The 14,987-nt window shown below is 34.6% G+C and overlaps 1 protein-coding gene across 2 annotated transcripts; it reads right to left on the minus strand.

Moving 5' to 3' along the window:
* Positions 1–8,253: 8,253 nt before the first annotated feature.
* On the minus strand, positions 8,254–12,947 carry LOC125844984 (protein AIR2-like). 2 transcript variants are annotated; one of them, XM_049524356.1, is made up of 8 exons: positions 12,556–12,947; positions 12,367–12,420; positions 10,889–11,005; positions 10,625–10,783; positions 9,597–9,758; positions 9,393–9,509; positions 9,167–9,274; positions 8,254–9,017 (listed from the first exon to the last, which is right to left on the minus strand). In XM_049524356.1, exons 1-8 carry the CDS (start codon positions 12,868–12,870, stop codon positions 8,586–8,588), a joined length of 1,464 nt encoding a protein of 487 aa, XP_049380313.1. In that variant the 5' UTR covers positions 12,871–12,947; the 3' UTR covers positions 8,254–8,585. The 2 variants fall into 2 exon arrangements, with proteins under 2 accessions (XP_049380313.1, XP_049380312.1); XM_049524355.1 differs by having other exon boundaries at positions 12,367–12,423.
* Between the last annotated feature and the right edge of the window lie 2,040 nt (positions 12,948–14,987).

A 14,987-nucleotide genomic window follows, 5' to 3' on the forward strand; every position in this document is an offset into this window, starting at 1 on the left:
TTCCTACTTCTGATAATATCCCATGCACTCTTAACAGAAAAGTTTCCTTTACTGTTTGGCATCCACCATTGCTTGTCCCTCTCTTCTACATGCTGAGTATGACCCAAAATAGAGTTAACAAGATCACAAATGTCTTTTCCCAATAGTTCTGTCATTAGGTTAATATTCCATCTTCCATCCAATCTAAGCTGATTGACCTCTTCTAGATTTTCATTAGCAACTTGATCAATAGGCATAATATAGTGTAGAGCTCTAAGTTGTGTCCAATTGTCATACCATAAGCTAGCATGACCACATCTAGGTTCCCACCATATTTCTTGATCAAAGTTATCTCTGGCCAGTAACATTAGCTTCCAAACTTGAGACCCACCCCTCCATTCCACCACTTGAGGTCTATTCATCTTGCAGTACTTATTCCACATAAACTGGGACCATAGTGAATTTGTTGTTCTAAACTTCCACCATAGTTTTGCAAACACAGCTTTGGACACATCAAACAGAGATCTGAAACCAAGACCCCCCTTCCTCTTTAGGCAGACAAATAGCATCCTAGGCTATCCAATGCTTTGCGCTACTATTTTCATTGAAGTTCCAAAGGAATTTTGCAAACATTCTATGGAGGTCCTTTATTACACATTTTGGGGGCACCAACACAGATAACAAGTATAGGAATACTTTGCAACACATGATTGATAAGTATCGCCTTACCACCAAAGGACAAGAGCTTACCTTTCCAGACTTGCAACTTATTTTGAACTTTTTTAATCATCTCATTAAAATGAGATTTCTTCATCTTTGCACGACTAATAGGGCATCCTAAATAAATTATACGGAAATCACCTCTCACAAATCCAGTAGCCTCCTCAACTTCATTTATAAGAGCATTACCAACCTTTTTAAACATGTAGAAGTAGCTCTTATCTCTATTGATCTTTTGCCCTGATTGGTTTTCATACTCCTTCAAGGTATTCATAATAAGATCAATGGATTTCTTCTCAGCAGCAACAAATATGATTGTATCATATGCATAAGCAAGATGATTTAACTTCTCACTCCACTTTGGCATCCCATATCCTTTGAAATCAGTGTTATAAAACAACTGGTTTAGTGCTCTGGTGAGCACTTCTGCAGTGATAATAAATAAAGCAGGTGATAAAGGATCCCCCTGCTTCACCCCTCTAGAGGAATGAAAAAAACCATGTGCATGGCCATTGATTAGTATAGAGTACCAGTTGTTGGCTATCAGTCTCCAGATCATGTCAACCACCACTGAGTTAAAACCCATACGTTCAAGTACTTTCACTAAGAAACTCCAATTCACCCTATCATAAGCTTTAGCCATGTCTAGTTTCATCACAANTTTGGGGGCACCAACACAGATAATAAGTATACAGGAATACTTTGCAACACATGATTGATAAGTATCGCCTTACCACCAAAGGACAAGAGCTTACCTTTCCAGACTTGCAACTTATTTTGAACTTTTTTAATCAGCTCATTAAAATGAGATTTCTTCATCTTTGCATGACTAATAGGGCATCCTAAATAAATTATAGGGAAATCACCTCTCACAAATCCAGTAGCCTCCTCAACTTCATTTATAAGAGCATTACCAACCTTTTTAAACATGTAGAAGTAGCTCTTATCTCTATTGATCTTTTGGCCTGATTGGTTTTCATACTCCTTCAAGGTATTCATAATAAGATCAATGGATTTCTTCTCAGCAGCAACAAATATGATTGTATCATCTGCATAAGCAAGATGATTTAACTTCTCACTCCACTTTGGCATCCCATATCCTTTGAAATCAGTGTTATAAAACAACTGGTTTAGTGCTCTGGTGAGCACTTCTGCAGTGATAATAAATAAAGCAGGTGATAAAGGATCCCCCTGCTTCACCCCTCTAGAGGAATGAAAAAAACCATGTGCATGGCCATTGATTAGTATAGAGTACCAGTTGTTGGCTATCAGTCTCCAGATCATGTCAACCACCACTGAGTTAAAACCCATACGTTCAAGTACTTTCACTAAGAAACTCCAATTCACCCTATCATAAGCTTTAGCCATGTCTAGTTTCATCACAACATTGGCTGGATTTCCTCTTTTCCTGATATCTGTGATAATTTCCTGAGCTAGTAGTACATTTTCTGATATGCTTCTACCCTTCACAAATCCAGACTGATTCACAGAAATTATTCTTGGTAATAAGCCTTCTAGTCTATCATGTAATGTTCTAGAGATCACCTTATTTATAAAATTACTTAGACTAATTGGTCTTAAGTCTGAGAAGGTTTGAATGGACTCCTTCTTAGGCAACAAAACCAAATTAGTGTGAGTAATAGATTTAGGAAGGGTATTTCCCTGGAAAAATGATTGAACAATACCCACAATATCTTCGCCAACTATCTCCCAACAAGCCTGAAAGAAGTGTCCTGTAAAACCATCTGGGCCACATGTACTCTCCCCATTAAGCTCAAAGACCACTTTTTTTATCTCACTATACTCAGGAATTGTCTGTAATAACTCATTATCTTCTGTAGTCACAAGAGGCTGAATGCTCTGTAAGAGGGAGAAGTCACTTTGTAAGTTGGTTCCAGAAAATTGGTTCTGAAAGAAACTTATTGCTTCAGTTGCAACTTCATCCTCTCCTTGAGCCCATAGACCATCAACTTTCATTATTCTCTGTATATTTAGCCTCCTCCTCCTTCCCCTGACCAATCCATGAAAATACTTAGTGTTCTTATCTCCCTCTGAATGCCACTGAACACTTGCCTTCTGTCTCCAAAACTCCTCCTCATAGTGTATATACACCTTATATTCAGCATGAGCTTGCTGTAGAATAGCCCTGTTAGATGATGTAGGATTTTTTTCATAGAGATCTTCTTTCATCCTAACTATTTCTTCTCTGATATGCAATTGTTTGAAGATATCACCAAATTGTTCTCTGCTCCATTTGGATAGAGCCACTTTTGTTCTTTTTAATCTTAACTTCCATTGTAAAAAAACATCATCAGAGTGATCTTCATTCCAGCTAGCCTTCACCACATCTTTAAAGTCTGCCCTGTCAGTCCAAAATTTTAAAAACCTGAATGGTTTTATAAAATTTTGATTCTGACCTCCACATTTTAATAATAAAGGTGCATCATCAGATCCAGTCCTTGCTAAGTGTTGCAGTTCCATGTTGCCAAGTAGATCTGTAGCTTCTGATTAATGAACAATCTATCCAATCTTTTAAATATACATTCTAAATCAGCTCGTCCATTCCACCAAGTAAATAGGCTGCCAGAGAAACTTATATCAAACAGTTCACAAGAATTGATACAGAAGGCAAAATCCTCATATTCTTGGATATAAACAGGAAAACCTCCTATCTTTTCATCTTCCCCCAGAATTACATTAAAATCTCCCCCTACCAGCCAAGGCTCTGAATAATAATCATTAATGGAATACAAGTCATTCCAAAGTTCTATCCTCTCCTTTGTTGTACATTTGGCATATATCAAAGTAGTAAGCAATTGTTTTCCAACTTCCAACGTAAGTTGAAGGGTGATTTACTGCTCTGTATCTGAGATCACCCCTACCTGAATATGATCCTTTATAAATACCCAAATCTTTCCATTTGAGTTATAGTTCACATAATGCATCCCTAACCTTCTTTTAAAATTTTGTATTTGCCTAGTATCTTGAAATGGTTCCATCAAAGCAATTAAGAAGAATTTGTGGTGTCTGTGTAACATTTGAACTCTGTGAAATACATTTTGAGTCCTCACAGACCTTATGTTCCAAATGAGTGCTTTCATTATCATCTAATNTTTAAATATACATTCTGAATCAGCTCGTCCATTCCACCAAGTAAATGGGCTGCCAGAGAAACTTATATCAAACAGTTCACAAGAATTGATACAGAAGGCAAAATCCTCATATTCTTGGATATAAACAGGAAGACCTCCTATCTTTTCATCTTCCCCCAGAATTACATTAAAATCTCCCCCTACCAACCAAGGCTCTGAATAATAATCATTAATGGAATACAAGTCATTCCAAAGTTCTATCCTTTCCTCTGCTGTACATTTGGCATATATCAAAGTAGTAAGCAATTGTTTTCCATCTTCCAACGTGAGTTGAAGGGTGATTTGCTGCTCTGTATCTGAGATCACTCCTACCTGAATATGATCCTTTATAAATATCCAAATCTTTCCATTTGAGTTATAATTCACATAATGCATCCCTAACCTCCTCTTAAAATTTTGTATATGCCTAGTATCTTGAAATGGTTCCATCAAAGCAATTAAGAAGAATTTGTGGTGTCTGTGTAACATTTGAACTCTGTGAAATGCATTTTGAGTCCTCACAGACCTTATGTTCCAAATGAGTGCTTTCATTATCATCTAATTGATGATTTTACCACCCTATTGGCCTGTATTCTTGTTGGTTGAACATCAGCCTCCTTTTTAGTTTTACCTTTTTTGCATTTCGATAAAACTAAAGGAGAGATTCCAGCCTCTCTACATACCTCCATTGCATTTTGATCACTATTCACTTCATCTGTGTCTTCTATGAATGAACTGGCAGCCTTGCTCTCCACCACCATATCCTCTTGACTTTGATGTGATATTAGTGTGTGGAGTTTCTCCATAGGGGCTGATTTTACACTACAACTCATAATTGCTGACCTATTATCTTTCTCTGTTGTTGGTATAACAGGAACTACAGCTACTGCACAAAAAAGACTTTCTTCAACCAATGGAACTACAATTTGGAGGGGAATCTGATAATCTGCCTCAGCTAACTCTTTCAAGAGTAAGCTGTCTGCCTCTTCTTTCTGTTTTTCCTCCATTGCAGCAACAATCTGGGAATCCTGTTTATTCATTTGATTGAGACTGATATCTTCTATATTTTGCTTTGTAGGTGCAATTATCAACTGCCTCTCTCCTTCTCCCAGCACTACATCAATCATCCCTTGTGCCTGTTGATCATTATGCACCAACTGTTCCTCCATTAGCTCCCCATTATGTCGCGTTGCTATTTTTTCTGTATTGTCCTGCTCTGTGGTGCTATTGATGCTACTTGTGTCTCCCTCTCCCTTTCCTTGATAATTTGCAAATGCATTAGTTATCCATTCCCTTGTCGATGAGTGATGATGAACCCTGTTAGCTTCCCTCTGACTCTTGACTTCACCTGTTTTATCATTACTATCATTTGCCCCTGTAGATTCCTCTGGATGCACCTCTTCTTTCTTCTCGGCCAGTGCAGCAAAAGCATTATCAATATTAATGCCCTTTTCTGTCATTTTTTGTACTCCAATTTCTTGCTCACCCTGCTTATCTCGTGACTCTTGTATGTTGATGGGTTTCCAATATCTTCGAACAATTCGTCTCCTTCTTGTTGCAAGTTCATTGCCCTGCTCTTCATTGTTGTTATCGTTTGTCCCCTGTTCTGTCCTCTTTGCATTGTGTACCTCTGTTTGCCTTAATTCAGGATGGAGGCTTCTACATGTTTCATCCTCATGACCTTGTACTTTACATTGTTTGCAATATTTGGGCAGCATATCATATAGGATCTTAACTTTTTCCATCCTAGACTCCTTTGTCTTTTCATTTATAATCTCCATCTCCACATGCTTAGGAAACTCACTTAGCAGGTCCACTTGCACCTTGACCCTCGCACAACTAGGTCTAGTTTTATTGATTGTAGCCATGTCTAACTGAAGAGGTTTTCCAACTGCAGCTGCTAATGAAAACAAGGCTTCCTTCACAAAATATGTAGGTTTTAAATCCGGGAAGGATATCCAAGCCATAGCTTGTGTCGTCTCTTCTTCAACCTTAAACTTAGCATCATATATAAGTGGCCTCATAGTATATGAATAACCGTCCTTGGCCAGAATATAATATATGCCTTTTGACATTAAGTTGATGAAGTCTTCTTGTTGATCCAATCTAATCAGAACATGCCTATTTCTCAATAGGCCTATTTTACACTCTCCTTTGATATTACACTGTCGTGGGATACTTGTGCGGAGTTCTTCCAACTCCGGCCAACCATAGGAAAATTTTCCAACCACGGCGTATTGAAGATCTTCCAAAATATTCATCCTATCAACTTCCTCTTCTGTCCACACAATCCTTGGAATCCCATTATTGTATTGGAGTTGTTTCAATGGAATAGGCTCAATTCCAGCCTTTTGAGCTTGATTGTTGATATGATTCTTAAGGACATTAGCATAATTGTTAATTACATGGGTATCGTTAGTCGCCAACTCAGGCGTTATAGGTAGATTTAAACGAGAATTCTGTATTAGCGGTGGAAAACTACTATCTTGTAACAGATTCGACTGGCCAGCCCCAAGATTAGGCTGACCAGTGGCCGGAATGGCCATTCACGGAAGGTATTAGGTTAAAGGCGCCGCGGCGGCACTAGATGATGCATAATCTTCAAAGTGAACGTGAGTTTAACAATGTCTCGAAAGTAGGATTGCACAGAAAGTAAGAATTGCATAAAATATGTCTGAGCCCGGGTCTTGTAATTTATTTTTTTATCTGACAAAAAATAGTGCATCTATGATAAGTATTACAATAAGTTGAGTGAAAATAAACTTGATCACTAAGATAATAAACCCAAATTATTTATTGAACTATAGAAGGCAAAAAAAAAATCATGTGTGAGAAGGATCAAATATAACTCTTAATTTTGCAAAATGATCAAATATACCTACATCAATTAAAAATAAATAAATAAAAAAAATCACATCCCTTAAACAAATAGTGTAGATTTAGGTCATTTATGTAACAATAAAGGTATATGTGACTCATTTTTATAACTAGAGTTATATCAACTCTAAATCAAAAGGCTAAGGGGTATATTACTAGTTTTCTAGATAGTATCACTTATATGGAATTTTTAACTTTTGTTAATTTTTATCTTTTGCTTGAATTTCGAAATTCAAATTCGCATATCTAAGGTGATGTCTTTAGTTAACTGCAAGTGTGAAATATTATGCCTAATCATCTTTCCCCAATATCAATAACTAATTTATAAATGAAAATATTAGTAATTGAACTAGTCCTTCATTATGGTAAAGACAATTAATTTTAGAAAAAATTGTTTAAATACACTTATTTTATTATATTCTCTAAAATTTTCTGTCATTTGAAAAAAATTACAAAAATCCTTACTTTACGCGATGTATCAGGATGTTACTTTATGCGATGTATCAGTCGGATACATCATTTTACGCGATGTATCGATCAAATTTTTCCATTTTCTCCCCTTTTTTCTCTTTCCTTCATCATTAACTTTTGATTTTTTTCTCTCTATTTTTTCCTTTTCTTTTTTTAAGAAAAATCTTCCACTCCTACATTTAATTTGTCTCGCTATATATTCAGAAGTGAACTCAATTTTATTTTTTTAAAATATGGTTGCATCACTATTTTTTTTTTATTTTTAAAAAAGGAAAAAATCAAGTGAGAATTGATTTCTAGTCTTTTAGTAAATAGCAGACATTTAATCAAGTGCACCATTTAATCTTTTTTGTAATATGAGTGTCAACTGATAATATTACATCAATTTTAGAATATATATACATAAAATAATTAATTTTACAGAAAAAAAACACCAATTTACGTGCCCAATTCGCCACCTTACATGTTATGATACATAGAAGTAATATTCTAATTCCAATCAAATCATTGGATTTCCTCCTACATTTTTTTTTTGGCAATTAAATAAAGTTTAAGAAGTGATTCTAGGATTAAGATTTAATTTAGTAATATTGCATGTAATTATGTTAATAGTCTATGTGATTAAGTTATTAGAAGGATAATTGAGGTTTGTAGAATTCAGTTAAAGTTCTAAACCTTATCATTGTAATTGATTGTAGAGTTATCGTTAAACGTTATTGAATAGTATGTTTAAGCCTTTTAGAGAGATTTGAAGTATATCTCATTTTGAATATACTTTTTACTACAAGGTTTGATTAGATATTTGAATATACTTTTTACTATGTATGACAAGCTCACATAGAGTTTTTTTACGCAATCTTCTTGATACTTGAATGAGTATACAGAAGCAAAATTCAAAAATAATTTTAATAAAATCTTTTGGATACCTGAATGACCATATAGTAAAACAACTCAAAGTCTAGATAATAAATTTCAACAAGACATCAAAAAACGATACACCATTTACTAATTGGAATTACATAGGCTAAGCAATTGACAAAACCTAATTTCATATGCCCATTAAGCAGGAGAACAATAATGGAATCAAACTTATATTAATAATAATAATTTAAAAAGGAAAGGAGATGCCCCCCCTCCCCTCCCCCCAGGTTTCAGGGTTGCAAAGGGGCAACCTTTTCGGTAAGGCGCCCTCGAAGGAAGGGTCCACAGACTTTTTACCCCAAGGTCAAGCCATCAGCTCAAATGTCAAGGTTGAGGGGCTTGTGTCTTAGGTCACAAGTTCGGGCCTTGTGCCAAGTAAACTAAGTCCAGTACCCCGAGGTTTGTAGTCTGCATTTGGCTCAAATGTTTGGTTCTGGATGGAGATTTGGTCATCCAAAAAAAAGAGGAGATGATGAAGGGTTTCTGTTACCATTCATAATTTCTTCTCCCATCATGACTGCTGTTGCCAAATCGAGAAGCTGAAAACCTATGGTGATGATTATGTTTGACTGATCCATAAGAAGTTGAATCATCAAAATCAAGCCTGTTGGACTTTCTAGATGAATAAGAAACAGAAGAATGATCACCAGAACCAACGTTGGATGTCCTGGCTCTCTTGTGTCCAGGAGTTGAAGGAGATCTCCAACCATTGGATCGAGGAAAGTCTTCAGGATCATAGGTGATCCAACCAGCTCTTTGTTTTGTATTGTAACTTGATGCATATCCTCCTCCATATTCTGTGTTCTTTTTCCTTGCCTTACCATAATCATGAGGAGCAGATTGGAACTCATAATTTTCCTTTCTTTCCTTGAACACTTTCTTCTTGGGGGTTGATGATTCCCGATTCCACTTATTGACCTTTAGACATACAATAAACACACAATAAGGTGAAGAGATTTAGAGTAGGAAGCAAGAAATGACCTATAAAGGAAGAGAAAGACAGAATTTGGAAAAAAGGGGATGGAAGGTGCAAATGAGCAGTTGTCAATCACAGATATATAACTCACTATATTGGAATTAGTGCATTCTCGTGCAAAATGTCCTTCTTCGCCACACCTATAACAAGAACTAAGATGCCATGTACCACTAGTCTCCCCACGAGATCCTGTGCATGCCTGCATTGAACATGTGCAAGATGAAATTGCAGTATTCAAAAGGATTCCTGAACAAGGACAAGAGAAACACAGACCCCACACACACAGGAGTCATGACATTTCATGGCCATTTACTTACCAAACCGGTATGGCCTAGCAGACCACATCTGTAACAGGATATTTCACTCGGACCACCATCAGGGTAGCTTGCACAGCAAAGATGACCAAAACTCTTACAAATGTAACATTGTATTTCCTGTAGAGGTCAAGGTGAAAACAGGAAAATTGATGATTAAGCACAAAAAAACAACTCAATTTCAAGTTGAAGTTTCTTCAGCAATACCTTGAGATCATCAGCAGAATAGTTATTCCAGCATGACAATATATCATGCCCAGAATCTCCACATTTTAAACACATTCTTGAACTCTCAGATCCTCGTTGGTTTTTTTCAGGGCAATCCTTAGCACGATGACCGCCCTTCTTACAGATGAAACACTCTTTGCCCTGTTCATAATCAGCAGACTGAGATATATACTCTAAGACCAAAATTGAAATAGCATTGGAGTTTTAAGGTCCAGATAATATATTTGTTTCAAAATCCAGGATAAACCTAATTTCAAATAGGCGCTCCTCTCGGATATTCAGAATACTAATGTGCAATATACTTTGGTTAGCAAAGAACCTACCAATGCGGTCTGAACCTACCAAAAAGATTAACACAGAGAAAAAGTATGTGCAGTCATGCAATAGATGCAGTTCTATGATTCTACAACTTACAACAGTATCTAAGTAGAACACAATCATCATATACTTCACTGGTTCTACTGATGAACCATACCCTGCTAAGAAGACAGGAGGAGTAGGCGAGTTGATATAAATAACGTGTCAGATAAGGGAGAGGCAATGCTGAACTATGAAAAATGAAGGTGCTTTGAGGACTGAGGAAAAAGATAGAACTTATGATCTAGTTGTAATGTTTGGTCAGAAGTGGCAGCTTAGAAATTAGCAGCTAGCATTCTGGTTCAGCATAGTAGGTCTTACCCCTTTTTTGTGAACCTCAATTGCCAAGGAGTACACAGTTATTTGTATGGCTTCGTGAACATTCATTCACATCAGACATCGTTTCAGTAGGAAGTATAACTAATTCGCGCCAAAGGTCCAAATTTGAAGTCGACAAACATATACAGACCCTCTATACCTAATACCATTGACTTAGTGGTGATGTCTTTTGTTTATTGCACGGAAGTGCACGTCAAAACTGCTTGAGATCAAACTTTCCACTTAACCAATTCAACAATCGTGAGGAGCTAAACAAGGTGAAATAATCACAAAGGGGACACATAATAATGGCAGCTATTTCAACCACTAACCTTTGTACACTGTTTAGAATTATGATCAAAATTCCCACAAACAAAACATGGTTTTTTGCGTTTGGCCGAAGTACAACTGACTGTCGTATGACCCTCTTCACCACAATTATAACACGTCCCCCAACTGCTGTCTGGAGGATCAAAGTATCTGGGCCCCCGCTGAGATCATAGAATGAATAATAAAGATATAGACCAGCAAAGTCATTTAAGAGATTGTTTGGATTTGTGAAAAACAACAGTTCAAATCATATTACTTCAACTCACAAGAAGCCTTCGTAGGACAACGCCATTAGACATCTCAACAGGATTCTTTTCAGCTGCATTGTCAACAACATTCATATCTATACTAACCACATTTTCTTCTTCTTTCATTCCATCCACCTAAAACAGTCAAGAAGATAAACGTACATATCAGTGATCAAGCTCAATTTTTTCTACCATTAGTAATTCATTTTCCAGATTTCCAAATTAAATATGAAAACAAATACAGATTTAGCCTTGCAACTCATTGAAGAAGAGGAAGATTAAACTAACTTTTGTGTAAGTGATTTTTTGTTGACAAAAGATAAACCTCTCTTAAAGACTTACTTCGGGTTTCAAAGGAATGGGGTTACATAAGCTTTATTCACATCTTCTGTGATTATTGACATAATCAGAGAACAACTATCATCAGTAAACAATAGAAAGAACGAAGAGGAGCGACATATGGAACAAAAATGTGATGAAGAGGAGCGACATATGAAATAAAAAAGATGTGTCAAATTTTTGGTTGACCTTCTTTGTTAGGACGGCACAATTCTCTAAACTCACTGTATTGAGAGCTAAACATGTACAGTATCATATCAGAATGGTACTACTAGTTAAAAAAATAATCTTTAAAGGATTTCTTTTGAACAGGAAACATCAGGACCAAAGTTCATCCCTGAAGGTACATTAGTGATCCAAATTATTATCAGTCTCTATTACGACTCAGTAACCACTGGTGCCTCTAAATCCAACACAAGTAAAAAATGTTATTACAATAAGGGTTTCTTTTTAAGTTTTAACTGCTTTAAGTCTTTATAATTCACTTCATCTTAAAAACTCTGTCCACTTATTTAACACCATTTGACTGGGTAGTAATTTGACATGTGTGCATTCAAATAGTAGGATGATAATCAAAAAGACAATAGGTTCAAAACATGAAATCAAAGTTCAAACTGGATAGCAGGAAGGATCTTTTATATATCTGAATAGTATAATGAATTAAAATTCCTGAAAGTCGTGCAAAAAACAAGTATATAACAAAATGATCGCTATCTTAAAAATTATTGGACATCTCAAAAAAGAGAACTTGGAATGGAAAAGGTATAGCATTTCATCCATTCCTTCCTTTTCCTTCAAACAAATCATCCCAAGACACAATAACTTCTTTTAATGGTAAGTACTTGTCTATCAAGCCAAGGGTCTATCCAAAACAGCCTTTGGGTATGTTCTTGTCATTGTTAATGGTAAGAACTATCTTCTTTTGTAGTTATTTCGGTTTTCTACTTTTTTGTGAATAGGTGTCATTTCCTTACCGGTTTTCTATTAGCAGCTTAAACTATACCTCCACTCATGTTTATTGGTTTGAGAAAGATAAAACTTAATTGAACTGAATATTTATGCTGAAATTGGTGATCCAATAAGCAAAAACACAGTGGTGAATATAGAACATGCAAAAACGCCAAACAGCTAAATGTGCAGAAGCAAATTCACATTACCATAGACATATCACTACAGAAGCTCTGAAACCCCTTATCTATTCCAATTGACACCTGCTGAATAACAAAGTTAAGAAATCACATAAATCAATCAACTTCAAATCAAAACAATTAGTTAAGCTAATAAATAATGCATAAAACATCATCAATGCAATCTCACCAATTTTCAGACTAAATTTATCTACTTACAGGGTCTTCTGGAATCTCAACATTCTTTTCCTTCTTCTTCTTCTTCTTCTTTTTCTCTTTCTCTTTCTTTTCCTTCTTCAAATCTGTAACAACTACAACTTCGCCATTTTTAGTTGAGCACCCACGAAGCAAAGCTTTCTCAACAATTTTCAAGCTGAGATCTTCATTAGCTTCGACATCATCATCTTCATCTTCTTCTTTTCTTTTCTTACTTCGCACTCTCTTAGATTTCTTAATTTTTACCTCTGCTAATTCCTCTACCTCCATAACATCTGATTTTGCTGATTTCTTCTCCTTCTTCTCTCGCTTACCCATTTTTTTACAGTGAAATTCCAATCGATTTGGCTAGGGTTTAAGCGGAGAAGAAGGGAGCAGAGATAAACCCTAATTTCAAAAATCCCCAATTAATAAGAGTTCGAATGTAATTAGGGATTGTTGGGCCTTCGAATTTTTAATGGGCTTTTGGAGTGAAGTTAAAGTTTGGGCCAAGTGCACATAAAGCTACTTTGAGAACTATTTAAGGCATAGCCAAATTTTATTTGACAATACTTATTGGAAGTTGTTGAGTATAAATTTGTTATATTTCTTTAGTTATTTATGTTTGTTATAATTTATATTAATTATAAGTGATGTGTAATAACTAACTTATTTGAATTTCAAGTTCTACATTAATTGACATCGTTATGTTATAAAAAATGGTGTTGTAATTATAGCTTCGTGACTCTTGAGCATTGTTGATAAAAAAAAGAGGAAGAGAAGGGTTGGTATTACTTAATGATTACACGATTCGAATTAAGTCAGGGCTATAATGTGGACTCAGGACATCGGGTTGAAACAAAAAAAATAGTTAATGATTGAAAGTAAAAGAGAAATTAAGTTTGAATTATAAGTAGTGCTTTTCAAAATGGTTAAGTATATTACTCTCTTTATTCCTAATTAGTTGTTACTGTTTTAGATTCACGCTCCTTAAGAAGTTAGATAATTCTATCATTGTATACTCTTATTTGGTGTTCTTTGAAATTGGGTTTTCAATAAATGAACATCAATTAATTTATTTTGATTATTAATTTGATCAATGAACATGAACAAATTATTACTTAATTTTCTTATGTTGGTCAAATTCATATTCTCAAAGCTAATAACTCTCAATGGTAAAATAGGGAGAATAATAGCATTTATGCATTGATTTTGTTTAATGATTAGTACTCTCCCTAGTACAACAATATTTGTCCACTATTGACTTGACACACACATTAAGAAACAACAAAATAATAAGAGTATATTAGTACTCCATCTTTTGAATATGTTAAATTTAATGCTTAAGAAAATGTATTAGATATTGAGTAGTATTTAATAACAAAGGTAGGCGTAAGACAGACAAAACATGTAAAACATCTCTTGATTTTTTTAAAAATAGACAAGTATTGTTGGACAACTATTTTTTATACAGTGGGCAACTAAAAAAAGACGAAAATAATATTAAAAATATTTATTTTTAATAAAAGTGACATGAAAATAAGAACTGAGTGCGAATGTTTTTAATAAAATAAATAGGCATGACTTAATTAGATTTCTAAGATAAGATATTATTAAATGTCTTCTTATCCTCAGAAAGGTATGAAAAACATGGTGTATGAAACTTCTAAATAATATAAAAAAATATCTCAATAAAGCAAAATGCACCTCAAAACCAAAATAGGAAAAACTATCAACGTGAAAATACCTATTAAGGATATTAAGATTAGAATTATTTAAATTTAAATTTGATTAAGTACAAATAATTAAGGCCTAAGGAGGGTTAAAATGGCATTATGAGTGTTTTGTTAACCCAGATATTATTAAATGTCTTCTTATCCTCAAAAAGGTATGAAAATTATGGTGTATGAAACTTCTAAATAATATAAAAAACATCTCAATAAAGCAAAATGCACCTCAAAACCAAAATAGGAAAAACTATCAACGTGAAGATACCTATTAAGGATATTAAGATCATAATTATTTAAATTTAAATTTGCATTAAGTACAAATAATTAAGGCCTAAGGAGGGTTAAAATGGCATTATGAGTGTTTTGTTAACCCAGATATTATTAAATGTCTTCTTATCCTCAAAAAGGTATGAAAAACATGGTGTATGAAACTTCTAAATAATATAAAAAACATCTCAATAAAGCAAAATGCACCTCAAAACCAAAATAGGAAAAACTATCAACGTGAAAATACCTATTAAAGATATTAAGATCAAAATTATTTAAATTTAAATTTACATTAAGTACAAATAATTAAGACCTAAGGAGGGTTAAAATGGCATTATGAGTGTTTTGTTAACCCTAATCATAAAGGCACGATTGTAATTTGAATGCCTATATTACATACTTAATTTTAATTTACATTAATGTAAATTAATGAGATGCATATATATTCATTTTATCTTC

This window comes from Solanum stenotomum, chromosome 11 (assembly GCF_019186545.1).
Source record: "Solanum stenotomum isolate F172 chromosome 11, ASM1918654v1, whole genome shotgun sequence".
NCBI lineage: Eukaryota > Viridiplantae > Streptophyta > Magnoliopsida > Solanales > Solanaceae > Solanum > Solanum stenotomum.

Coding starts and splice junctions, on each gene's coding strand:
- LOC125844984 (XM_049524355.1), bottom strand. CDS start 12,870: ATGGGTAAGCGAGAGAAGAAGGAGAAGAAATCAGCAAAATCAGATGTT. Junction 12,424..12,555: donor TTGAGATTCCAGAAGACCCT/GTAAGTAGATAA, acceptor TTTGTTATTCAG/CAGGTGTCAATTGGAATAGA. Junction 9,759..10,624: donor ATTCTAAACAGTGTACAAAG/GTTAGTGGTTGA, acceptor GATTATGAACAG/GGCAAAGAGTGTTTCATCTG.